Source organism: Amblyraja radiata, chromosome 6 (assembly GCF_010909765.2).
Source record: "Amblyraja radiata isolate CabotCenter1 chromosome 6, sAmbRad1.1.pri, whole genome shotgun sequence".
Classification (NCBI taxonomy): Eukaryota; Metazoa; Chordata; class Chondrichthyes; order Rajiformes; family Rajidae; genus Amblyraja; species Amblyraja radiata.
The window spans coordinates 74,165,941-74,193,359 of NC_045961.1; the positions used below are offsets into that span (position 1 = coordinate 74,165,941).

The window sequence follows — 27,419 nt, forward strand, 5'->3', positions numbered from 1 at the left end:
TTTAAATTTAAGAGTGAATGATAAAGCTGAGAGATTCAGGCAACTAACAATCTCCATAACTTCTTCCCTCAATGAAATGAAGACTTTTTGCACGCCTTTTGACCCAGAAACAAAATGTCATATTCCTTGCCCCTAAAGTGATCATTCAGCCACCATCAACCTTTGCTTTTATGCCCTAGATTTAATATTCTCTTAATCTTGGCCCCAATCTGTTCCTGTTCTTCCCACGAGTTTAGTTTAGTGATACAGCGCGCAAACAGGCCCTTCGGCCCACCGAGTCTGCACTGACCAGCGATCCCCGCACACTAACACTATCCTACACACATTAGGGACAATTTACAATTATACCAAGTCAATTAACCTACAAACCTGCATGATTTTGGTGTGTGGGAAGAAACTAGAGATCTCTGAGAAAACCCATGCAGGTCAGGGGGAGATCGTACAAACTCTAGTGCTGTGCCACGGTGCTGCACGTCAGTCTGGGTCACACTACTTGTTCTGCAGTCACCCTGGACATAGGGGAACAATGAACTAATAAAACCTCAGTATTGTGATAGGATTTTCTATCCCTACCTTTGCCCGGGTACCATTATTATCGGGGACTGGGTGGCTTGGGGGAACAAGGGGGAAGCCTAACCATTTCTTCACTTCATACAAGCCTGGACATTCACTGGATGGAAGGAGGCCATTCAGCCACAGTGACAGTTAGCCGCAAGAGCTATTTATGCAAATCTAATCCACTATTTCATTCTGTGCTCTTGTACTTGTGTCACTTCAAGAGCTCAACCATTTACATTTTAAGTAGGATAAGGAGTTCTGCATCCACAATTTTCGCTGGTAAATTACAGATGCCCATTTCTCCTCAGATTAAAAGCTATGTTCTTCAGCTCTCCTGTCGTCTACCAATTACCATATATCTTGGTTATTGGCCTCATTGCTAATTGCCCTTCTTATATGGGGAATCTTTAAAAAAAAAACTCAGTTGTATCTACACTCCTCGTTTGCTCAAGATACATCAGCCTGGCTATTCTTTCCTTGGCACTAAAAATTTTCAGCTCTTGCACAAGCTCTGTTGATGCACTTTTGAACAGAAATCCAGAGCATGAATCATTGTTGACTCCACCCATTTTGTTTGTAAATTAAATGAGCCACTTGCGTTCACCTGATATCAGTTAAAAAAAATTCTGAAATCTGCCATTAAAACTTTTTTAGTATGGAATTTCCCTATAATTTGATTATACTTTGATTAGCAAAATTCATCATCTTCTTGTTAAATCTACAAGACATTTTATCTTGATAAAGGTTGTGGTCGCTATGCTGGAGGACAGGGCTATAATAGCATTGGCCATTTCTGTGGTGGATGGGCGGGGAACTGTGGCGATGGTGGTGTTGGAGGAAGCACCTGGTATCTGGTATGTGACCGTTGCAGGGAAAAATATCTCCGGGAAAAACAGGCTGCAGCTCGTGAAAAGGTATGTATTCTATGACGAAATTGGTTTCTATTTTGACCAGCACATTATGAAAATTATTTTATCAAGCAACTTTGCATTGTACAACTGAAGTCCTGCACACATTTGTAAGAACTTTTGTACTTGGCACACTTGTCTGCTGCATGATTGTGATTTCAACATTAATTTGTTGGTTATAATTTTATTTTCACCCCCTCTCTTGTTATGGCCAGTGATTTGTCATTGGGAGAAAGGTTTTGAATGGTCCAATTAGGAGGAAGCTCAAGTGTAGTAAAATTGAGTCATGCAACCTATTTCCTGGTGACACCACAAGATTTTTATGCACATGTGAGGACATAAGGAACTGCAGATGCTGGTTTACAAAAATGACACAAAGTGCTGGAGTAACTCATTGGGTCAGGCAACATCTCTGGAGAACATCGATAGGTGATGTTTCAGATCAGGACTCTTCTTCAGACCCGACCCTAAACATCACCTATCCATGTTCTCCAGAGATGCTGCCTGACCCGCTGAGTTACTCTCACATTTATGTTTTCATATGCATATCTGATGATTATTGATTGGACCGCTCAAATATACACCCTTTACCAACCCATTACAGACAAGTACTAAGAGCTCTCAGAGGCAGTGAAGAAGACATATGAGAATTATTTTGGCTGAATGTAGCTTTCGGGCCTTATGCTGTGTCCCACTGCTATATTCTTTGTTACTAATTTTTAGGGAACAGTAATGATACTACTTTTTTATGTGAGGGCTTGATTTTTTTGTTCAATTTTATAATTTGGTGAAAAATAATGATCAAATTAGTGTGGTGTTTTTACCTTTTCAGGTTAAACAAGCCAGAAAAAAGCCTGTGCAGGTGAAGACTCCACGGGCATTGCCCTCCATGGAAGCGCATCAAGTGATTAAAGCCAACTCCATGTTCTTGCTCTCATTGAGTAGTGCAGCAGAACCAAATATCCTCTGTTACCATGCCCCAAGGCCCTTCCATCCACATCTTCCAAGTTTGAAGGAAGCCATTTCTGATGAACTCCCCAACAAATATCCATGCCTATATCTACAGACACTTGCCAGGTACAGTATGAGATTTGCTCAAAACTGATAAGAGATCTTTCTCAAAAACTGGTAACATTGCAAGATGACATACTGTTATACAAATACATTTTAATTAAACACTAGGTCTATGAAACAAAACAACTTTACTTGAGCACCAGCACAGATTAATTGGTTCACCTGTATTTGTCATGCTCGACAGCTTGTATATTCACACATAATAAATAAGCTAATATAATTCAATTGTAAGATGAAATCAAAAGATTTTGTGGGGAAGGGGTACTCAACAGCAGGCAACATGAAACAGTTGATATTTTAGGTCAATGATCTTTCATCGGTTCTTGGCGCACTGATTTTTATTTTGAATCAATCAATCAATCAATGTCATCTTTTTAATGGATTAATTTTGTGTCTGTTCTTCTGTTGTGTATATTCTTCCCAGCCAATATAATCTAGTTGTAATTTGCACTCATTCTCAATGGGGTTAGTATGCAAAGATATTTGAGTAGGTGTTAAAATATGAAGCATATTTTGTTTTGCTAATACAATTCAACTTGGATTCACAATTGTAAACTTTGCCAAATAGACAACATTCAGAAAACTTTGCTAGCTACCATGACGATCATCTTTTCCAAGATGAAATGAAATACCTTCGTTCCACTTCTGTACCGGCACCATACATTTCTGTCACACCAGACGCTTGTCCTCATGTCTTTGATGAGCCTGAAACTAATTTGAAATCAATGCCTCCCAGGTACGTCCAAAACAAAATTGTGTTAACTCATAACATTTGATTAAATGTCATAGCCTGAATGCCCTTGCTTTCTTCAGTTGTTTTAATGGTGCAATTCATCTACCTTTATAGTCTTGAAACAAGTCCTATAATGGAAAATGATACAGCAAAACGCAGCGTCTTCCAACGATCATACTCTGTTGTTGCATCAGAATACGACAAACAACACACAACGTCACCTGCCAGGGTGAAAGCTATTCCCAGGCGCAGAGTTAACAGTGGTGATGCAGGTCAGGCAACTCTGAAGCTACTAAAATAATGCATAAATGATTTTAATTTCTTTTGTCTCAAAGGTGCATTAAAAAAATGTGTTCAACTATATAATGGTTATTAGCATCTTAGTGACAAACTAACATGCATAATCTAAATATTTTTTATTAGCATCTTGGTGACAAACTAACATGAATAATCTAAAGATTATGTATTTCCCCTGATTTTGTTGTCAACAAAATGGTAAATCTAATACAAGTTACAGTTTTTTTGTGTGCAAGGCACAGGGAGTGACTGCCCATCATCTAACGTAACATTGAATTAAAGAGCCATTACAAGCTAAACATGCCACAGAAAATTAAGCTGTGCCCAGTCCAATTTAAGTATACTTTTAACCCTGTGACGTGTTAATTATGGTTACTGTTCCATAGGAGTATATGTTAAAAATTGTATTCATTTATATTTTATTTGTTGAAGATTTGTATTTTATTTCTCTTTCTCCCTTTCTATTTCTCTTTCTCTCTCAGGCATGAATCACACTTTCCTCTGTACCTGTTCTGACACATTGATCATTCTAAAATGCTATTTAATTTGACTTTTTCAATCTGATTGGTTAGGTGATATCAAGTAGCTTTCCCTGTTCATTCTGATCCTCGATACCCTGCAGTGAGTCCATCAGCTACACTACTGATGATGTGTCCTGTGCCCAACTGTCCTGAAGGTTACCCAGGCCAAGATATACGTATCCCCCCCCCCCGCCCCCCACCGATGTTGAGCGTCTACCACTCTCAACAATCAATGAATGTCGTGAAATGCTCCCCACCTATTGGCACAAGGGACTTCTTAACATCTTGTCCTGTGTATTTGATTCTGATAATCTGGACTCGTCCAGTGACTGCTGTGAAAGGACAGCTGACAACATGGGAAAGTCCACGTGACAGCTTGGAGAGACAGCTGACAGGAGGGAACAGACCCCACTGGGGCCGTCATGGGCTAGCTACCCATGACAGCAGTCCCCAACGCTGTTTCAGTTAGTTGGAGACACCCGCTAAATGCTACTAAAAGTAAATTAAAGAAAATACCCCTAGAGCCTGCGAGAGCGGGGGCGCAAGATGGCTCACCGATTGATAACACGGTTACAGACCCAGGAACGGAAACGACTACGGACAAGGAGAGCATGGCACATGAGACATCCACAACAGCTACGGGACACAAACTTCAGGTGTGCATTTGTGGTTGGGAGAAAATAACATCAGTGAAGGGCTTGAAGATCCACCAAGGGAAGAAAAAGTGCTTGAGACAGCAGAGACATGGGCCTCGCATTGACCAGTACTTCTTACGAAGCAACCGGTCAAATCAGTCGAGTGAAGCACAGCGACGGGACTCAAACCAAAGTTCGCAGAGCATCAGCACCCATGTCACTGAAGAGGGTGATACAAGCACAGAAATGCCGGTAGAGGAGCCCACGCAACAACTACAAATACCTCCATTGGAGGGAAAGATCAAAGGGCACAAACCTGGAGTGAAATGGCCCAAAGCTGTTGAAAAGAAAGAGTGGGAGACGGTCAACAGTGACCTTATACATATCTTGGAGCAACAAGCGGGCACAGCAGTGGAAAAGCTTGAAAGGATGGGCAACACAATCTACAGCTACGGAGAAGAACGGTTTGGGGTGAGTAAAGGGAGAGGTGGAAAGAAATTACCAACACCAATCAAGTCCAGGAGGCAGCAGGAGATCGAGAGGCTAATCAGAGACAGTTGAAAAAGCAATGGAAAAAAGCAACTGACGCAGAGAGAGAAGGTCTCATGCTACTCCAAGAGGACATCAAGAGCCGATTGGCAACCTTGCGAAAAGCAGAGAACTTGAGGAAACTTCGCAAGAAGAAAGAACACGGTTCTACAAAGACCCTTTCAAGTTCATCAAAGACCTCTTCGCAAAGGAAAAAAGTGGAACTTTGAAAACATCAAAACGGGAATTGGAGGAACACCTGGAAAAGGCCCACCAAGACACGAAAAGGCATGAGCAGTTAGTCATCCCACATGACATCCCGCCTATTCAACCACCTGAATTCAACCTGGACACCAGCCCTCCGAGATGGAAAGAGGTAGAGAACACTGTCCGGCGAGCAAGAGCAGCATCAGCTCCGGGGCCAAATGGAGTACCATACAAGCTCTACAAGAACGCACCGGATGTGTTACGCTTTCTATGGAAGCTCATGAGGGTGGTGTGGAAGAAGCAAACAATACCTAAGGCGTGGCGAAGGGCCGGCGGCGTGCTAATACCTAAAGAAAAGGATGCGTCAGACATCAGCCAATTCCGGCCAATATGTCTCCTCAACGTCGAGGGAAAAATCTTTTTCAGCATTGTATCACAAAGGCTGTCCACCTATCTGGTAACAAACAAGTACATTGATACATCTCTACAGAAAGCAGGAATTCCAGGATTTTCGGGCTGCTTGGAGCATACAAGCTTGATCTGGCACCAGATCCAAGCAGCTAAGAAGGAGAAGAGAGACCTACATGTGATCTTCCTCGATCTGGCCAATGCATTTGGTTCAGTTCCCCATGAACTCCTTTGGGAATCTTTTGCCTTTTTCCATGTACCAGAGCTCATCACCACACTGGTCAAGAGCTATTTCCAAGACCTGCAGCTGTGCTTCACAACAGCTGACTTCAGTACAACATGGCAGCGCTTGGAAGTAGGCATCATGGCAGGCTGCACAGTCTCATCCTTGGCCTTTACAATGGCCATGGAAGTCATCATCAGGGCCTCAAAATGGGTGGTGGGCGGTGAACGAACCAGGGCTGGGCTCCGTCTGCCACCCATCAGGGCATACATGGACGACATGACAACACTAACCACTACTGCAGCATGCACCAAGCGGCTACTTGGAAAGCTGCAGGAGAACATCAAGTGGGCCCGAATGAAAATCAAACCAAGTAAATCTCGAAGCATCTCCATAGTCAAGGGGGTGCTTAGAGACACAAGGTTCTGCATCGGTGATGACCCAATACCAACAGTGTCTGAGCAGCCAGTTAAAAGCCTGGGCAGATGGTACAACGCAAGTCTCAAGGACAAAGAGCAGGTGCAACAACTAAGGCAAGAAATTGTCAACGGCCTGGAGAACATCAATCAGACCCTACTGCCTGGGAAACTGAAACTCTGGTGCCTACAGTTTGGACTCCTTCCTCGGACAATGTGGCCACTGACCGTTTATGAAGCCCCAATAACAACTGTGGAGAAGATGGAGCGAACCATAACTTCATACGCGAAGAAATGGCTCGGGGTCCCACGATGTCTAACTAACATCGGCCTATATGGCAAAGGGGTCCTGGAACTACCTCTCACTAGTCTAACAGAGGAATACAAGTGCTCTAAAGTAAGACTCCAGATGACACTGAGGGACTCTAGAGACAAGACCATCAGTGCTGTTGCGCCGCCCCTAGTAACTGGCCGGAAGTGGACACCATCTGATGCAGTACAGCAAGCTTAATCAGCCCTGAGGCACAAAGACATCGTGGGGCAAGTCCAGCAGGGAAGAGGAGGTTTTGGCCTTACGACAAGTAAACCAACTTGGCGAAAGGCCACAACATCAGAGCGGAGGACATTGGTGGTCAAGGAGGTGCGGCGACAGGAGGAGGCCGTAAGAAGTGCAAAGGCGGTCTCTCTTGCCAAACGGGCAATGGATGCAGTGGGAAGGTGTGGAGCGGAGGAAGATCAGCTGGAAAGAACTATGGGAAATGGAAGCAAGCAAGATCAGTTTAATCATCAGAGCGACTTATGACATGCTTCCATCACCAAAGAACCTCCATCAGTGGTACGGCGAGGATCCAACCTGTGCCCTCTGCCCAACTCCAGCGACCCTCAAACACATCATGGTAGGCTGCAAGACCAGCCTCACGCAAGGGAGATACACGTGGCGGCATAATCAGGTACTAAAAAGCCTGGCATCAGCCCTTGAGAACAGGCGACTCCTTGCCTCCGAGAGCAAGCAACCCCCCCCCCCCCCCCTAAGGGCAACAACCTTTGTCCGAGAAGGACAGAAAACATCTAAACATCCTTCCACCAGATCAGAAGAAGGAAACCTATGCAGGGCCCGTGACTGGAGGATGCTGGTGGACATCGGCCGACAACTAATTTTTCCACCTGAAATTGCTTCCACCAACCTCAGGCCAGACTTGGTGTTCTGGTCCCCTTCACAGAAGACTGCTTACATCATAGAGCTCACAGTTCCATGGGAGAACTCTGTTGAGGAGGCCTATGAGCGTAAGAAGCTGCGCTACGCAGAGCTTGCAGCAGAGGCAACGCAGCGTGGCTGGAACACCAAAGTCTATCCAGTTGAAGTGGGATGCAGAGGATTTGTTGCGTCATCTACCATCAGACTGCTGAAGGAGCTTGGAATCCACGGTCAGGCTCTGCGGAAGACCATAAGATCACTCTCAGAGGCGGCTGAAAGAAGCAGCCGGTGGATTTGGCTCAAGCGGAAAGACCCATGCTGGGCCCCAAGTACGTCAGGGTGAATCTTTGGGACGGTTTGACACGGGACACGCGCTGAGGGCTGATCATCCTGCAGCGGGCCTCCCTTGTGGAAGGTGTATAGTGTTAAAAGGCCGAAACACCCAGTGATGCAAGGGTACACTACTGATGATGTGTCCTGTGCCCAACTGTCCTGAAGGTTACCCAGGCCAAGATATACGTACCCCTCCCCCCGCCCCCCACCGATGTTGAGCGTCTACCACTCTCAACAATCAACGAATGTCGTGAAATGCTCCCCCACAAGGGACTTCTTAACATCTTGTCCTGTGTATTTGATTTGACGAAACATCATGGAGGTTAAAAGGATAGGATAAATTTAACTAATTGCTGATAGTGTTTCTTGATCAGAAACTACAAAATTCTGGACCACTTATGGAGGATTTTTGTGAGAGGAATGTGCTCTATTAGTCAGTAGTTTGATTGAGATTCTCAAGTCTGAAATGGTGAAAGGACCAGCATTTATTGGTGTACAATTCAGCTTGTACATGTAAATATCAATTGTAGTATGCAAACTGCCCATATGCTAAAGATTTGTCATTGCCAAGTTAGGCTGGTGGATTTCCTTGCTGTTATATTGATGTAACCAGTTAATTTGGCAACTTTCCACTTTATTTTAAGCACCAAAGACGAAAGTCCCAAGTGTTTCTTTCTATTGTAAGCATTCACCCTTGAATTTAAATAAAAACTCAACACCTTGTCTTGCTATTTCCTCTATCCAGTCTTGAGGCTTCGAAGCTTAAACTTGATTTCATTTAATTACTGTTTCCTTATTTACTCTCTATTTTTACTCAGTTTAGACTCTCATTAAAGTCTTTTTCTTAAATTAAGGAGAAGGCCTTGATGATTTTGAATGTGCTCCTTATGTATTTCATTTTTCAACATATCTTTAAAATGCTATGATTCTGTACATATTATTAATCTTTGCAAAATATGTTTGGAAGCATTCAATAATTTTTTTCTGGGCTGTGTATAAATTGCAGAGTTCTGCTGAGAGATTAACTGCCAGAAAAGAATGATGGTACAAGGCAAAAAAGGGTTGGTAATTGGGCATAATCCAAAAAATGGTTTGAAAAAATGTTGGAACTGGAAAGGTGACTCTAATATTTTAGACTAAGTCTGAAAGGCTGTTGTGTGTCTTAATGAAACGTGATGCTCCTTAAGCTTGGATTGCTTGTGGACCAGTGAATTGGCCTCCACTACCTTCTGTGGCAGAGAATTCCACAGATTCACAACTCTCTGGGTGAAGAAGTTTTTCGTCATCGCAGTCCTAAATGGCCTACCTCTTATTCTTAAACTGTGACCCCTGGTTCTGAACTCCCCTAGCATCGGGATGAATTTTCCTGCATCTAGCCTGTCCAATCCTTTCCAAGCCCAGTCGAACCATTCTTTCATCATATGTCAGTCCCGCCAGCCCAGGAATTAACCTGGTGAACCTACGCTGTACTCTCTCAATAGCAATAATGCCCTTCCTCAAATTAGGAGACCAAAATTGCACACAATACTCCAGGTGCGGTCTCACCAGGGCCCTATACAACTCCAGTAGGACCTCTTTGCTCCTAAACTTAAATCCTCTCGCAATGAAGTCCAACATGCCATTCGCTTTCTTCGCTGCCTGCTGTACCTGAATGCTTGCATTCAGTGACTAATGTACAAGGACACCCAGGTCTCGTTGCACCTCCCCTTTATGCCTAATCTGACATAATTCAGATAATAATCTGCCTTCCTGTTCTTGCCACCAAAGTGGATAACCTCACATTTATCCACATTATACTGCATCTGCCATGTATCTGCCCACTCACCCAACCTGTCCAAGTCACCCTGCAGCCTCATAGCATCCTCATCGCAGCTCACACTGCCACTCAACTTTGTGTCATCCGCCAACTTGGAGATGGCACATTTAATTCCCTCGTCTAAATCGTTAATATATATTGTATATAACTGGGGTCCCAGCACCGAGCCTTGTGGCACCCCACTAATCACTGCCTGCCATTCTGAAAAAGACCCGTTAATTTCTGCTCTTTGCTTCCTGTCTGCCAACCAGTTCTCTGTCCATGTCAATACCCTACCCCCAATACCGTGTGCTCTAATTTTACACACTAATCGCTTGTGTGGGAACTTGTCAAAGGCTTTTTGAAAGTCCAGATACACCACACCCACTGGCTCTCCCTTATCCATTCTACTTGTTACATCCTCAAAAAATTCCAGAAGATTAGTTAAGCATGATTTCTCCTTTATAAATCCGCAGACTTTGACCGATCCGTCACTGCTTTCTAAATGCGCTGCTATAATATCTTTAACAATCCATTCGAGCATCTTTCCCACAACCGATGTTAAGCTAACTAGTCTATAATTCCCTGTTTTCACTCTCCATCCTTTCTTAAAAAGTGGGATTACATTGGCTACCCTCCAGTCCACAGGAACTGATCCAGAGTCAAGAGAACAATAGAAAATTATCGCCAATGCATCCACAATTTCTATGGCCACCTCCCTGAGTACTCTGGGATGCAGACCATCAGGCCCTGGGGATTTATCTGCCTTGAGTCCCAACAGTTTACCTAGCACCATTTCCTGACTAATGTGAAATCTCTTCAGTTCCTCCCTCCCACTAGATCCTCAATCCCCAAGTATTTCTGGGAGATTGTTTGTGTTTTCCTTAGTGAAGACAAAGTACTTGTTTAACAGTTCTGCCATTTCCTTGTTATATATATTCACCTGTCTCTGATTGTAAGAGACCTACATTTGTCTTCACTAATCTTTTCCTTTATATATATCTAAAAAGACTTTAGAGTCAGTTTTTATATTCACTGCAAGCTTTCATTCATGCTCTTTTTTCCCCCCCCTCTTAATTAACCCCTTTGTCCTCCTCCGTTGATTTCTAAATTTCTTCCAGTCCGCTGGTTCCTCTGGCCAATTTATGTCTTTTCCTTGGATTTAACACTATCCTTGATTTCCCTTGTTAGCCACGGTTGAGCTGCCTTCCTCATTTTATTTTTTCACCAGACAGGGATGAACAATATTTGGAGTTCATCCATGTGGCCTTTAAATCTTTGCCATTGCATCTCCGCCGTTAACCCTTTAAGTATAATTTCCCAGTCTATCCTAGCCAATTCCCATCTCATACCTTCAAAGTCTCCTTTCTTTAAGTTTAGGACCCTAGTCTCCGAATTAACCATGTCACTTTCCATCCTAATGCAGAATTCCACCATATTATAGTCATTGTTGCCCAACGGTCTTTGCACTACAAGATCGCTAACTAATCCTTCCTCATTACACAATACCCAGTCTAGGATGGCCTGTCCTCTAGTTGGTTCTTATACATATTGGTTTTAAAAAACCATCCCGTATACATTCTAGGAAATCCTCCTCAGCGCTACTACCAATTTGGTTGGCTCAATCTATATGTAGGTTAAAGTCACCCATGAACACTGCTGTACCTTTGCTACACGCATCCATAATTTCATGCTTGATGCTATCCTCAACCTCCCTACTGCTGCTTGGGGGCCTGTATTCAACTCCAAAAAGCGATTTCTGCCCTTGGCTATTTTGCAGTTCTACCCATACCGATTCTACAGCACCCAAACTAATGTCTCTCCTTGCTATTGCATTAATCTCCTCGTTAACCAGCAATGCCACCCCACCACCTCTTCCTTTCTGTCTATCATTCCTGAATATTAAATACCCCTGCATGTTTAGCTCCCAGCCTAGGTCACCCTGGAGCCATGTCTCCGTAATTCCAACTATATCATATTCCTTAACAACTAACTGCACATTCAATTAATCCACCTTATTACGAATGCTCCTCACATTAAGGCACAAAGCTTTCAGGTTTGTTTTTCTTATCTCCCTTCTACCTTTTGCTCCTGTCCTCCTTTTATATCCCTCTGTCTCCTTGCATTGGTTCCCATCCCCCAGCCCTGGGAGTTTAAACATGACCTTTCCTACACTCTCTTTCCCGTTAACTGCACGCACACGCCTTATTGACTCCACTCCCCCCCCTCCCCACTGTTTAGTTTAAACCCACCCATGTAGCACAAGCAAACCTGCCTGCCAGGATGTCGGTCCCCCTCCAATTAAGGTGCAACCCATCCTTTTTGTGCAGGTCACCCCTGCCCCAGAAGAGATCCCAGAGATCTAGAAATCTAAATCCCTGCCCCAACTCCTCAGCCACATATTCAGATCCCCAATCTCCCTGTTCCTACACTCACTAGCACGAGGTACTGGAAGTAACCCAGAGATAACCACCCTAGAAGTCCTGCTTTTCTGCCTCCTACCTAGTTCACTGTACTCACGGTGCAGAACCTCCTTCCACTTCTTACCCACGTCATTTGTGCCTACATGTACAACTACTTCCGGCTGTTCACCTTCCCTCACGAGGATGTTCTTAAGTCGGACTGAGACATCTTGGACCCTGGCACCAGGGATGCATATGTGTTTGGAGGTCTGAGGGTAGAGGCTATAGAGGGAACCTCTTTAGTGAAGATGAGGTTTTTATCAGTCGGAAGCAAAATGGGTGAAATGTTGATCTGGTGGGTGGTCCAAGACTATGTTGGATGGTTAGTACCAAGATATTTTAAATTAGAGTTTGGTTCGCCACACAACAGCAGTGTCACTCTTGTCAACACATGTGATCGGTGTTTGTACTGATTTTAGCAAATTGTTGTAAGTTTATAGGGACATAGGTTAAAGTAAGCAGAGTGGAAAAATGTCATCGTGTTTTATTTATGTTTAAACGTTTTAGTCACTAAATTTTCTTCTCGAGTAGAAGTGGGGTCATCTCTCCTTCGACATCCATCTCCTGAGCTTTCTCGCCTGATCTCGGCTCATAGTTCTCTGCCCAAGGGAGAAAGAAATTTCCAGTGGCCAGTTCTAGCATTTGTCATCCAGCACCATGATTTAGAAGGGTTGGAAATGGCAATGAGACATGCCCTAAGGAAATCTGCTTGCCGAGTATATGCTCTGGAGGTCAGTATAATCAGTAGTTCTCTACATTCAGTGTCTGTATGCACTTTCTGCATTAAGCAACATGTTGTTAATGTTCTTTACAGATAAGAATTCTAAGCGGTTGGCAACTTATGATTAAAATAACTACTTTAATTGGATCAAAGTTTTGTTTTTGTTCAAGAATAAAGTGTTAACTTTGTGGCTTTTTTTTCAGGCCTTCAATTGGCTATTGTGCAGTGTAATTCAGACAACTGCTCTCCACGATATTCTCTGGCATTTTGTGGCATCTCTGACTCCAGCTCCCATGGAATTAGAAGATGAAGAAGTTGATGACAACAAAGTGAACAAAGAAAATGGAGAACAGGTTAGTTAAATATTGCAATGGCTGAATGTTTTTGAATGAGCCAAATGACATTATCCAAACTTTCTGGAATGTAGTGGATGAAGAAGTTAGAGGTATCACTCCAAATGTAGTTGAGGCATAAGTAAAGTCACTTCTTCTTATCCCCTGAAACTGACAGTGACACGGGATTACTACATTATATGTGGCAATCCTGAAATTGACGTCAGTGATTCAGCCTATGGCAAGAAATACTTTCACCCATCTTCTGTTTTAATTAAAGGAAATCAGTGAATTAATGGGTTTAGATGTATATGATCTAGTCTTTTTCTGCCAAACATCCCGAAAACGTTATACTTGGATACGTAAGATTGGGTTTTTGCAGGTTTAATAAACAAGCTCTCCGTCTCCTAACAAATAAGTATTTAATATGAATGCCAATTCTTTCAGTTGAATATTTCAAAGTTAAAATTATTTGTTTTAAGTTTTGTGATATTTCATATTTTGTGTTGTGTATATTCCAGTTATTATTTTGCCCTCCATATTGATTGGTTTAAAAGGAAAATAATGCTTTGTCTTTACCTGAACGAGAGAATTCCTTCTAATTGGCTTCTCAATGATTTGAATTACATCACTCTTTCCATGTGCTCAGGATCACTGAACTGATGCTGGAAAAAATACATTTGACAAAATGGTTCCGTGTTTGTTTTAAGTTGCTTTCTCCAAGATCAATAGAAAGTGGTGTTGATTTGCTCTAACCATAAAAATCTAGACCATTGGCCTTGCTGTCAGATGTTGTTACATCTGGGAGAAAACTGATTTGTAGCCTAAGAGAGCAGAATGAACACCAATTTGCAGTGCATTAAGATTAAGTTGAGTGAATAATATTTTTTTGATTTTGTTTAAAGTACTGAGTATAATGTCTGCCTACTAATGAACACTGGAGCACAAGTGATACCTGCAGTCATTTAGTCATTTTACCGTGTAGGCACTGACAGATTGGACATGAAACAAAGAGCCTGTACAAAGCAGGAGTTCTTAATTGACAACATGCTGTAAATGGTTCTCAGATGTAATCAAACACTCTCACCTGTGTTCACTTATCACTTGCCAAGCCTTCCTGATGAGGGCTCTCACTTAACTTTTTTTCTCTGTTTCTAGCCGGGCAACCTAGGCAGCTTTTTAGGTTGCCAAATGACAGTTTAGGTGGTCATTTAAGACAGCTTGCATGACGCATGCGATAATGTGCTCGGACGAAGTGCGTAGTTATCAGTCGGAATTGCGCTCAATGAAGCATTCACATATTATTTCTGCTTCAAATAAAGTCACAAACTAAACATATTCACCAATCAAGACATGATATATACCACAATGACCATGGCCAGAGTGAGGCCCAATGCAAATTGGAGGAATAGCACCTCATATTTCGCTTGGGTAGTTTACACCCCAGCGGTATGAACTTTGGCTTCTCCAATTTCAGGTAGTCCTTGCTTTCTCCCTCCTTCCCCTCCCATTCCCAGCTCTCGCACAGCCTACTGTCTCCACCTCTTCCTTTCTTTTTCCTGCCCCCCCCCCCGACATCAGTCTGAATAAGGGTCTCAACCCGAAACGTCGCCTATTCCTTCGCTCCATAGATGTTGCCTCACCTGCTGATTTTCTCCAGCTTTTTTGTCTACCAACGGGATCCCACCACTGGCCACATCTTCCAATCTCCTACCTTGTCGGCTTTCCGCAGAGACCGCTCCCTCCGTAACTCCCTGGTCAATTCGTCTCTTCCCACCCAAACCACCCCCTCTCCTGGCACTTTCCCTTGCAACCGCAGGAAATGCTACACTTGTCGCTTTACCTCCTTGACTCCATTCAAGGACCCAAGCAGTCTATCCATGTGCGGCAGAGGTTCACCTGCACCTCCACCAACCTCATCTAATGCATCCGCTGCTCTAGGTGTCAGCTGCTCTACATCGGTGAGACCAAGCGTAGGTTTGGTGATCGCTTCACCCAACACCTCCGCTCAGTTTGCAATAACCAACCTGATCTCCTGGTGGCTCAGCACTTCAATTCCCCCTCCCATTCCGAATCCGACCTTTCTGTCCTGGGCCTCCTCCATAGCCAGAGTGAGGCCCACCATAAATTGGAGGAGCAGCACCTCACACTTCGCTTGGGGAGTTTACACCCCAGTGGTATGAACATTGCCTTCTCCAATTTCAGGCAGTCCCTGCTTTCTCCTCCCCTTCCCAGCTCTCCCTCAGCCCACTGTCTCTGCCTCTTCCTTTCTTCTCCCCGACCAGGTGTTGTGGCAGTGCGCATGTGCAGAGCGGCACATGTTCACAACCACGGCCAATGATGCGCTGGCCATGGTTGTGCGCTTGTGCAGGGGGAGGATGTACAGGCCGTGGCAGTGCGCATGTGCAAGGTGGCCTGCGGATGAGGAGCGGGTGGAGAGTGGAGAACCGGTGGCCTGGACACGGATGATGGGCGGAGACGGAGAGTGACAGATAGAGAGGGGGGCCCGCTCAGAGTTGAACGATAGGTGTCCCGGGTGCTTGCCAAGCCGGGCAAAATGGCACGCCGTTTATGTTGCCTGGCGGGACTTTAGGTCGCCATTGGCAACTGTTAATTTCGAGCCTTGTTTGTTGATCCTATTGGCGTCTGCAACCTTTGCCCTGCTGCTCCAGCACACGGCAGTGAAGAAGATGACACTGGCTACCACCGATTGGTAGAACATCTGCAGCATCTTACTGCAGACGTTGAAGGAGCGGAGCCTTCTCAAAGAAGTCGGCTCTGTCCCTTCTTTAACAGGGCCTCAGCATTCCTGGACCAGAACCTACCTCTCTACCTACCCCGTTCTGTTCAATTTGAACTGAAACTGTTTTAGTTTTCTGAAACTGAAATTTGTCATCTGTCCATTCCCTCAACAAATGCTGCCAGATCCGTTGAAATCCTCCAGCACTTTGCAAAAAAATGGAGATAATGTTCCAGTTGTACAAGACCATTGGCGAGGCAGCACTTGGAGTATTGTGTTCAGTTTTGGTCTCCTTACTACAGGAAAGATGCTGTGAACGAGAAAGAGTGCAGAGAAGATTTAGGGTGATGTTGCCAGGACTCGAGGACCTGTGCTATATGGAGAGGTTGAGCAGGCTGGGAATATATTCCTTGCAGAGAAGGAGGCTTAGTGGTGATCTTATAGAGATGTATAAAATCATGAGGGGAATAGATAGTGACTGCAGTATCTTTCCCAAGGTAGGGTTGATCAAGACTATGTGTAGGAAGGTACTGCAAATGCTGTTTTACACTGAAAATAGACCTAAATGCTGGAGTAACTCAGCGGGACAGGCAGCATCGCGGGATCGATGCATCTCTGGATTCAGAAGAAAGGTCTCAACCTGAAACGTCACCCATTCCTTCTATCTAAAGATGGTGCCTATCCCGCCGAGTTACTCCAGCATTTTGTGTCTATCTTCGGTGATCAAGAACTCGATGGCATAGGCTTAAGGGGAGAGTGGAAAGTTTTAATACGAACAGGAGGGGCAGGTTTTTCCACAGAGAGGGTAAATGGAACAAGCTGACAGAAAAAGTAGTTGAGGCAGGTCTACCGACATTTAAAAAAGCATTTGTACGGGTACATTTATAGGAAAGGGAAATGGGCCAAGTGTGGGCAAATGGGTCTAGCTTGGATGATGCATCTTGGTCGGCATGGACACGTTGTACCATGCTGCATGACTCCATATTGTCCCAAATGCTTCACTGGTCAGGATTAAATATCATCTGCCCATGTTCCTCCCAACTTTCCATCTGATGTATATCTTGTGGTTCCACCCGGATTGGTGCTGAGTAAATTTGTGCCCTAGTTCTATCCACCCACTAATATAATATGAATAAAAGGAATGACATTGCTCGATTTTAAACTGTTTTCAATGGTGAAGCCACTAATAACCTTTATTTTCATTGTAAATTAGGAGAAAGATACTGGAGTGTGTGAGCACCCACTGTCTGATATTGTGATCGCTGGGGAGGCAGCTCATCCTTTACCTCAAACGTTCCACCGCCTCCTGCAAACTATTTCAGACTTGATGATGTCACTCCCCAGTGGCAGTTCATTGCAACAGATGGCTTTACGGTATGCTAAAGTTCTTCCATTGATATATAGGAAATAATTTAATTCCTACAAAATTTTAGGGATTGTATGTAGAAGAGATAAAAAAAATAGTTTGTAAATCATCTAACTGGGCAATAATTTTGGATCTGACAGTAAAATATTTTAATTTCTCATTCAGCAGCAAATCATGAATACATTTAACTTTGTTTGAAAACTGGTATCAAAGTAGACCTTCTGGCATAATTATTTCTTGTGATACTCCAAGCTTTACATGCTTCTGGCTTTAGCCTTTTTTTGCAAATGTTTTAGGGTTAGATTCACCTTTATTTGAACTCATGTTAAGCCAATAACCTGCACTGAATTATGCACTGTCAAGTAATGCTTAACAGAGATTATTTGGTTGAATTTATGATAATTGAGTTACTAGGCATCAGTTTGAACAATCATGGAAGTGTTGCAATTGCAACATTCATAAGCAGTGCCAAATAAAATCTGGCAAGTTTGCATTCCTGAGTGTCAGTGAATAGGAATACTTTATTGTCACATGTGACTATGCGCAGTGAGATTCTTTGCTTACATACACAGTGTATACACATTGCTGTGAAATAGACAAGAACAGCATTTGACTCAATTCAGTCATGACAATAGACAATATATAATAGACAATAGGTGCAGGAGTAGGCCATTCGACCCTTTGAGCCAACACCGCCATTCACTGTGATCATGGCTGATCATCCACAATCAGTACCCTGTTCCTGCCTTCTCCCCATATTACTTGACTCCGCTATATTTAAGAGCTCTATCGAACTCTCTCTTGAAAGCATCCAGAGAATCGGCCTCCACTGCCTTCTGAGGCAGAGAATTTCACACTCACAACTGTGAGTGAAAAGGTTTTTCCTCATCTCCGTTCTAAATGGCCTACCCCTTATTCTTAAACTGGATGTACAGCCCCTGGTTCTGGACTCCCCCAACATCGGGAACATGTTTCCTGCCTCCAGCGTGTCCAATCCCTTAATAATCTTATATGTTTCAATATGATATCCTCTCATCCTAAATTCCAGTGTATACAAGCCCAAACGCTCCATTCTTTCAACATATGACAGTCCCGCCATTCCGGGAATTAACCTCGTGAAACTACGCTGCACTCCCTCAATAGCAAGAATATCCTTCCTCAAATTTGGAGACCAAAACTGCACATAATACTCCAGGTGTGGTCTCACCGAGGCCCTGTACAACTGCAGAAGGACCTCTTTACTCCTATACTCAACTCCTTTTGTTATGAAGGCCAACATGCCATTATCTTTCTTCACTGCCTGCTGTACATGCATGCTTACTTTCAGTGACTAATGTACAAGGACACCCAGATCTCGTTGTACTTCACCTTTTCCTAACTTGACACCATTCAGATAATAATCAGCCTTATTAATTATCTTCTGTTGCTGTTTAAACGTTTCACAACCCTCTGGCTTCCTGCTCATCTTTGCTATGTTATACTTCTATTTTATTTTTATTCTGTCCTTGACTTCCCTTGTCAGCCATGGTCGTCTCTTACTCCCCTTAGAATCTTTCTTCCTCTTTGGAAGACATGAGGTCTTCACTTGAATTTAGAGAATAGTCACTTGGGTGAAATTGCAGGTGTGTGTCACGACTCCCCTCCTCCAATGATGATGTGGGTGAGGAGTTATTTATTTTAAAATTACTTAGTATTTGAAGATAAATACCTCAAATGATCGTGAGGATGCAGTCAATTTAAGTTGGAATTTTAGGATTGTAGTCTATGCTGTGGTGAGGTCAGTAGCAAAATTTAATGAGTGAGATTATGCTCAGTCAACACTTGCTATCAATCTAGCCCTGCAGTCACACTTTCTTTTTCTGGACATAAGAAAACTATCAATATTGTGATTTACTGTAACACGAACACCTGACAAAAATTGGTTACATTTGTTGCATCTTTCGTATTTTCTGTTTGTCTATTTATCGTTTCATATCAGCTCATTTTTATTCTGTATCTCAAGTTCTTTAGATACAAAATATAATGATTTGTAAATTTCAGTTACCCAAGCTGAAATATTGTAACGATACACCACTTCATCATACTCCTTACTCTCAAAATGTTAATTTATTAGTCAGGCATAAATTCCTTAAACCCATGCTAATTATCCTTGTTTAACCTGTCCCTTTCTGACTGTTGGTTTATGCTGTTATTTCATACATCTTGCCAATCAGATAAATGATTTTTGTCACATGAATGATGCTGAAGTTACCATTTAAAATTTAAAGCATCAATATTTATTAACTTTTCCCATGTGGAAGAACGCAGCAAATCAGATTGCATATGTGCAAGGAAATGGAATGACTACGTTTTGGGTCAGGATCCTCGACAAACTAATGGAGTAGAGGGAAGATAGCTTGTAGAAAGAGGTGAAGGGAAGGATTGAGGTCAGAGCTATTTGCCGGTTAATCCAGATGAGGAGGGTTTGATTGCCAGATGAGTCGGTGAGGAAAGAAGGGTGGACATTGTAACTGAGGCAGGAGGTGGAGAAGACAAAAATATGTGAATGGTGGAATCTGATAGGAAGGAAGGGAGGGAGTGAAATGTTAAACCAGAGGGAAGGATGATGGCCAAACAAATTTTAACCCTCAAAGATGACATCAAATCGTTTAATTCAATTTCCAATGGGCATGAGTAAGAAATCCACTCCTAGGTTGTGGATTGCTTATGTATTCACTTCACTATGTGGCTCAGACATTATCTCAGTTTTAAATGCAAATCGACTGGATGCAGCATTCATCGCTTTATTTACTAGCTGGGCAATGTAGGAGAGCTAGAATGTGCATTGTGTGATAACACGGAATACCTATAAATTCACAGTCAAATAAAATTGCACAGCTCCATTTCATATTCAGAAAATGAAGTCACCAATCATGACAGTTGGAGATTGTGTCCTTATGGGTAATCAGTACCAGGTATAATGGTCAAATCATTGGGTCTCCAGCTTATCCTTTTGTTTTTCTCCTTGCATCCATTTCTGACCCCAATGTGCAATTGTCTTCAAATGAAACCATTTCTATGCTAATATATTTTTGTTTTGTGTATAGATGCTGGAGCCTGAAATTCAAGCAGTCTGATCACCAATTCCTTCATCAGAGCAATGTTTTTCACCATATCAATAACATTCTTTCTAAATCTGATGATGGTGATAGTGAAGAAAACTTTAACATCAGTGTTCAATCGGGCTATGAAGCATTAAATCAGGTACAACAAATGCTCATGTTTTTAAACCGAATATTATTAATAAAAAGTAGTATTATTTTTTTATTTAATTGACTCCAGTATAAGATTTGCCCACTGTTTTCAGGTCCAATATATTATTGAGTATCTATCTGGTTTAAGATGTTGCTTTTCATCATTCTATTCATAGAAACATAGAAAACAGGTGCAGGAGTAGGCCATTCGGCCCTTCGAGCCTGCACCACCATTCAATATGATCATGGCTGATCATCCAAATCAATATCCCATACCTGCCTTCTCTCCATACCCCCTGATCCCTTTAGCCACAAGGGCCACATCTAACTCCCTCTTAAATATAGCCAATGAACTGGCCTCAACTACCTTCTGTAATTACTTCTATTCAAGTATAGTATATCCTTGAAATAACGGACCATGGGGGGGGGGGGACCTTGGAGGATGGCGTCCGTTATTGCCAATTGTTCACTATAACCGAGTGAGGGGGATAATGTTTAACCCAAGGCCGGGAGGGAAGAAATGAGGTGTTAGAGGGATTAAGCATGCGGGAATTCATAGGCCGAGGAACTGCAGAGCTCCCGAACCCATATGCGATGCACCAGGGACGGATCCAGTACTCGCACTCCCTTCATGCCACTCGCTCTCTCTGCTCCTGCAACCAGAAGCACACCACTTGTCACCAGCTCACTGGGTAACTGGCAGAGGTGGGGAAGTGGTGCAACAGGAGCCTTGGTGTGCTATAACCAAAATCCATCATTGCGAGGGTTTACTGTACTAATCTAATAATTTGCCCAGTACTTTCCTCATTCCCGTGTGCTTACCAACTGCATTGTAAGCAAAATGTTAAATTTGCCCGCCTAAAACTACAAAGTATATGGGGCTCATCGGTACTATTGATCTGAAATTGGCCATCTCAGCATTGACTGAATCAGTTTTGAGGCATCTGATCTGTTGCACAGCTACTTAAACTCATTGAATAATTGGAGAGATACTTGAATAGTTTGAATATGTAGGTAATAAATTTTGAAATTTCTAATTATTGCGATTATTGTTCCAAATACTTTTTTTGTCTCATGGATACTTAAAGATTTATTTTAGTATATGATTAAAACTTTATTAATTGTTCAATTATACATAGGCTGTTTAGAACCTTAGGAAGACCAGACCTATTTGGGTAATTGTCAATTTGCGTCGTGCATTGATCCTCTGTTCCCTTATTTCCTCCCTCCATCTCTCCTGCCGCACAAAAAAATCAATTTTTATCTGCAAAACTTGAGAGTAATTGTTGCTTTTGTGGAAATAAAAATTTGTCTATATACAACGTTTTGTGACGAGTGAAAAATCAGACTGTCTCTTTTGCCTTTCACAGCAGGAGCTGTGTACAGTAGCGTGCTTGAAGGACCTCACAGGAATTGTAGACATTAAGACGTCCAGTAGACCAGCCATGATTGGTAGTCTGACAGATGGATCCACAGAAACCTTCTGGGAATCGGGTGATGAGGACAAGAACAAAACAAAGAGCATAACGATAAATTGTGTTAAAGGAATTTGTGCTCGTTATGTATCTATCCATGTGGATAATTCTCGCGATTTGGGGGTAAGGATATAGAATTTTTTTTTTAATTTACGTCTATCACAATTCCAATACCTTTCTCAGATATTTTAAAATAATGGAGTTCTATAGTCAAACTCTCACTTCGTCAAGGCTTGTAGATGTGTCATATTCGAAGTACTTTAAAAAAAAAAAAAAATGTTTTAACCTTTTTCTATGGTTTGTAATGGAACTTATTATTTAATTTATGTAAAGCACTTTGGTGTCAATGCGAATTGACTTAAAACATGCTATATAAATAAACTTACTTTACTTACTTGATGAAGTATAGTTGTAAGCCATTTGGCTGATGCTCTTTATATAGAAAGACCTGTCAATTAATTTTTAATCTTGCCCCTTAACCCCTCAAGTTATTGTCCTTTGTAAGAACAGATCCAGTTCTTTTTGGAATCAAAGATAGACACCCAGGGTTGGGTGAATGGTGGTCAAGAATAATAAATAGCTATCTCTCCTTTATTCTTCTGCTTTCTACCTCTTCTTCTTTTCTCTCTATTTTCTTTCTTTTCTCCTTTCCTTTTTCTCACCTTCCGGTATCACACACCTCTCTATTTCTTTTCTATTCTCTTCCTGTAAAAAAGAAAAAGAAAAAAAAAGATAGACACTACAAGCTGGAGTAACTCAGCGGGACAGGCATCATCTCTGGAGAGAAGAAATGAGTAACGTTTCGGGTTGAGACCTGAAACGTCGTCCATTCCTTCTCTCCAGAGATACTGCCTGTCCCGCTGAGTTACACCAGCTTTTTGTGTCTATCTTCGGTTTAAACCAGCATCTGCAGTTCCTTCTTACATATTTCATCTTTTTAGAATCTGTTTGTTTTGGCAGTTAATAAATATATTGAAACCAAAATATCAGCACTTAATCGTCTTGTTCAAAGTTTTAATGAAAAAAATGTAAGTTGAGGGATAAGAGAATTCATTTACCAGGCATAAACATTATTTTTGTCGAATGCTAACAATTGAAATATACATTTCCCTCCCAATACAGAACAAGGTATCTTCTATGACCTTTTATTCTGGAAAGTCAACTGAAGACCTAAGCAGAATTAAACAAGTAAGCGTTTGGAAGAAATTGTTCTTCTTGGAAGCAAAGCTTATTTCATTACAGTATGTTTTAATCCTTCCTTTTCCCTCCATGCATACTTCTGTGAAACCTGTTGCTGCAGATTATTATTTCTTTACTTAAATATCAAACTTTGGATGTCTCTTAACCATTGCTCATTACCATGGTGAATTCAACTTTTGTCAAAACACAGAGACCTACCGGCCTGTTGAGAAAAGAGATTGTTGGTTATATAAATATTCATAAATGATTTGTGTGAGGGGTTCTAAAAAAGATGGTACCCTGCAAGGGCAGAATTTCCTCATGAGACATTTATACATGGATAATGAAGAGGAATATGGACTGGCTTTTATATATTTGGACTTAAATCTTTATCCTTGGTTGATAGAAACACGTTTCTGATTTTATAATGTTGAGTCGCTTTGTTTAAAAACTAGTTTTACATTTAAAAATTATATTTGCTTTTAAGAATAAACTCGAGTCATTTTCTCTCCTCTATTTTAAGGCCGATATGGATTCCAGACATATGGGGTGGATAACCAGTGAGCTTCTGGGAGGAGACAATCATATCATTAAAATAGAACTCAAAGGACCTGAGAACACCCTGAGAGTTCGCCAAGTCAAAGTTTTAGGATGGAAGGATAGTGAAAGCATCAAAATTGGTGGACAAATCTCGGCAAGTGTGGCTCAGCAAAAGAACTGTGAAGCAGAGACTCTAAGAGTTTTCCGACTTATAACGTCACAGGTATGTTGTGTTTATTTCTTAAAGTCTATCTTTTCTTATTATTCAGAATCTTTAATTGGCCATTGTTAAATGTCTCTGGCATCGTAATATGTAAAATGTGACTAGTTTGAAAAGCCAAAAAACTGATATTTTAAAGAACAAGGATTTGTAATAAAGATTTAAAATTCAGGAAAATTCAAATTCCTGGTAATTAATATTTGACAAAAGGTGGTATTATAAATGTGCCTAGATCTAACTATTCCTGTGTTCTACCCATTAATCCTTACGCATTGCCCACCATTAATATCAGTCAAAATGTCTTTGATGTATAAATCCCTGATCATTCAGCATCCCTGCATGGCTACTCTTCATTGGCTAACTTTCCATTAATTCCTCAGTTTTAAATTGTTTACCTTTGTATTTAAGTTCTTCTATGTGCTCTCCTTCACCCACAAATGTATACAGAGCTGCAAGATTCCTCTGCCCTTTCATTGAATGACATCTTGTGCATCCCCTTAACAATTAGCAAGTTGTATATCAAGGAGTCTGTCCATATATAATGAAAGGTTGTGATTGGTAATGGAAGGTTATGAGTTGGTGTTTGGTATAAGTTTGCAAATGAATATTATTTTGGATTGGGTGACAGAATGTTTGATGAGTAGGTGTGGTCAAAGGTCAACTCTGCAAAAGGAGACATTTTGAAAGGTTATTAATGCAGCGTTGTTACAAAACCTACCATCAGCAGCGCTCCAGATCTGCCACTGCCTGTGCGTGTGATTCCGGAGGAGGGGGGGGGCGGATTTAAATACAGGTTTGTATTGGTTGTCGGAGAGGTATTTGCTCGGACTTACAAGTTGATGAAAAACATTTGTTCTGCGCTTCCATTCCCGTTTAAAAAAAAATAAAATTGCTAGTCAATTGCATAAATCACATGAGTGCCTAAATCAGCCTTTTTTTGCCGTGTTAACGTAACTTACAAGAAAATTTACACCATCAGGGCGAAACCTGGCCGTCAGTGGGTGTTAAGTGGTGATTGGAGAGGGGTGCGTGGGAAAGGGTCCAGTCTTTGCAGACCGGAGTCATGCTTTAAGTAGGCGTGAAGTGGCGATTGGGGAGGAGTAGGTGGGGAAGGGTCCAGTCTTTTCTAACTGGAGTCAGGCTGTGAGTAGGTGTGAAGTGTTGGTTGGGGAGGGGGTGTGGGAGTACCAGGGTTAAGTTTCTGTTTATCGAAATTGCAGTAGAACTCGTTCAGGTCGTTGGTCAGCTGACAATTGTCCAAGGAGCGGGGGATTTTCCTCTTGTAGCTTATGGTTTCTAGCAAGCCCTTCCACACTGAAGAGTCATTTGCTGAGAACTTGCTCCTCAACTTCTCAGAGTACCTTTCCTTGGCAGCTCTGATTCCTCTTCTCAGCTTGTACTTGGCTTGCCTGTAGAGGTCTGCAACCCCGTTCCTGTGGGATCTACCCCTGCAAACGTCAAAATGGCTAAAGTCAAGTCAACGAATTGTAAAAAACTGAACGATTTGGTGTGTATACGGGAGTGATATATTCTCTACAGCCAACTGTGTGCTGTTTTGCAAAGCATGTGAGAAAGCAGTAAATCATGAGAAGAAATATTTTGTCTCCCAGCCAAACACAAGTCGGCGGCAGAGAAACTGAAGGTAGGAAATAACCACGCTTGTCTCCTCACAACATTTACTGCTGGCTCCAGTCGCAAATCTGAGTTTGAGTGATTTGTGCAAAGCATTCATTGATGCTGGAATTCCACTGTGGAAATTGGAAAACAAATCTCTCAGAGGTTTTTTAGAGAAATACACAGAGGAACATATACCGAGCGAGTCATCATTATGGAAAAATTATGATGACAGCAACTTCAACATTGTTGTGCAGAAAATTAGAGATGAAGTTGCACGCAACAAAATATGGATCTCTATTAATGAGACAACCGATGCTGTGCGGAGATATGTTGTCAATGTGGTCATCGGTACACTGGAGGCAGGTAAACCATCAAAGGAGTATTTGTTGACATCAGAAGTATTGGAGAGGTCAAACAGAACTATTGCTCAGTTGTTTACATCTTCACTTGCTGTACTTTGGTCAGAAGGTATAAAGCACAAGAATGTTCTTCTGTTTGTGACTGCTGCAGCTCCCTACATGAAAAAAGCTGCTCGTGCTCGTAAAGTTTTATTCCCCAAAATGTTGCATTTGACATGCTTAGCTCATGACTCCATAGAATTGCCCAGCAAATGCGTAGCTTGTTTCCAAATGTCGATCGCCTAGTTTCCAATGTCAAGAAAATCTTCCTCAAAGTTGTTCAAGGAAATGGCACCCGAGATGTTGCTACTTTCGCAGCCTGTTTTGACTAGGTGGGGTACATGGCTTTCTGCTGTAATCTACTATGCTGCAAATTTTGAAAGGATAAAATAAATCGTCAACTGTTTTGAAGAAGAAGGATCTGCTGCAGTCAGGATCGTCAGTGAAATCATGCAGAAATATACACTTCAGAATTCATTATGCTACTACCATCAGCAGTTGGATCATCAATGAAGATAAGTGAGCCAGTACCTTCAGCAGCCATACATGCCCAGGCCATAACATCCCATCACCGTGTTTCACAGACGAGGTGGTATGCTTTGGATCTTGGGCAGTTCCTACCCTCCTCCATACTTTGTTCTTGCCATCACTCTGATATGTTAATCTTTGTCTCATCTGTCCACAAGAACTGTGGTTGCTCTTTTAAGTACTTCTTGGCAAACTGTAACCTGGCTATCCTATTTTTGCAGCTAACCAGTGGTTTGCATCTTGCAGTGTAGTCTCTGTATTTCTGTTGATGAAGTCTTCTGCGGACAGTGGTCATTGACAAATCCACACCTGACTCCTGAAAAGTGTTTCTGATCTGTTGGGCAGGTGTTTGGGGATTTTTCTTTATTATGGAGAGGATTCTTCTGTCATCAGTTGTGGAGGTCTTCCTTGGCCTGCCAGTCCCTTTGCGATTAGTAAACTCACCAGTGCTCTTTCTTCTTAATGATGTTCCAAACAGTTGATTTTGGTAAGCCTAGGGTTTGGCTGAAGTCTCCATAACAGTTTTATTCTTGTTTCTCAGTCTCATAATGGCTTATTTGACTTTCATTGGCACAACTTTGGTCCTCATGTTGATAAACAGCAATAAAAGTTTCCAAAGGTGATGGAAAGATTGGAGAAAAGACTAGGTGCTGAGAGCTCTCTTATACCTGCATGAAGGAGGCATTTAAACACACCTGAGCAATTACAAACACCTGTGAAACCATGTATCCCAAACACTATGAAATGGACTATGTATAAACACAGCTGTAATTTCTA

General features: G+C 42.1%; 1 protein-coding gene across 21 annotated transcripts in view; it reads left to right on the forward strand.

Moving 5' to 3' along the window:
* Positions 1–27,419, forward strand: part of mycbp2 (MYC binding protein 2) — a 221,781-nt gene that overhangs the window by 171,555 nt on the left and 22,807 nt on the right. For 16 of the 21 annotated variants that reach the window (XM_033022978.1, XM_033022959.1, XM_033022976.1 and 13 more), the window contains 11 exons: positions 1,303–1,472; positions 2,299–2,543; positions 3,109–3,276; positions 3,388–3,545; positions 12,801–13,024; positions 13,218–13,367; positions 17,300–17,460; positions 20,539–20,695; positions 22,056–22,283; positions 23,283–23,348; positions 23,863–24,102. In XM_033022978.1, coding sequence (XP_032878869.1) covers positions 1,303–1,472; positions 2,299–2,543; positions 3,109–3,276; positions 3,388–3,545; positions 12,801–13,024; positions 13,218–13,367; positions 17,300–17,460; positions 20,539–20,695; positions 22,056–22,283; positions 23,283–23,348; positions 23,863–24,102 — 1,967 coding nt within the window. The remainder of the gene's footprint in view (positions 1–1,302; positions 1,473–2,298; positions 2,544–3,108; positions 3,277–3,387; positions 3,546–12,800; positions 13,025–13,217; positions 13,368–17,299; positions 17,461–20,538; positions 20,696–22,055; positions 22,284–23,282; positions 23,349–23,862; positions 24,103–27,419) is intronic. The other 5 variants (XM_033022965.1, XM_033022979.1, XM_033022980.1 and 2 more) reach the window with 1 other exon arrangement.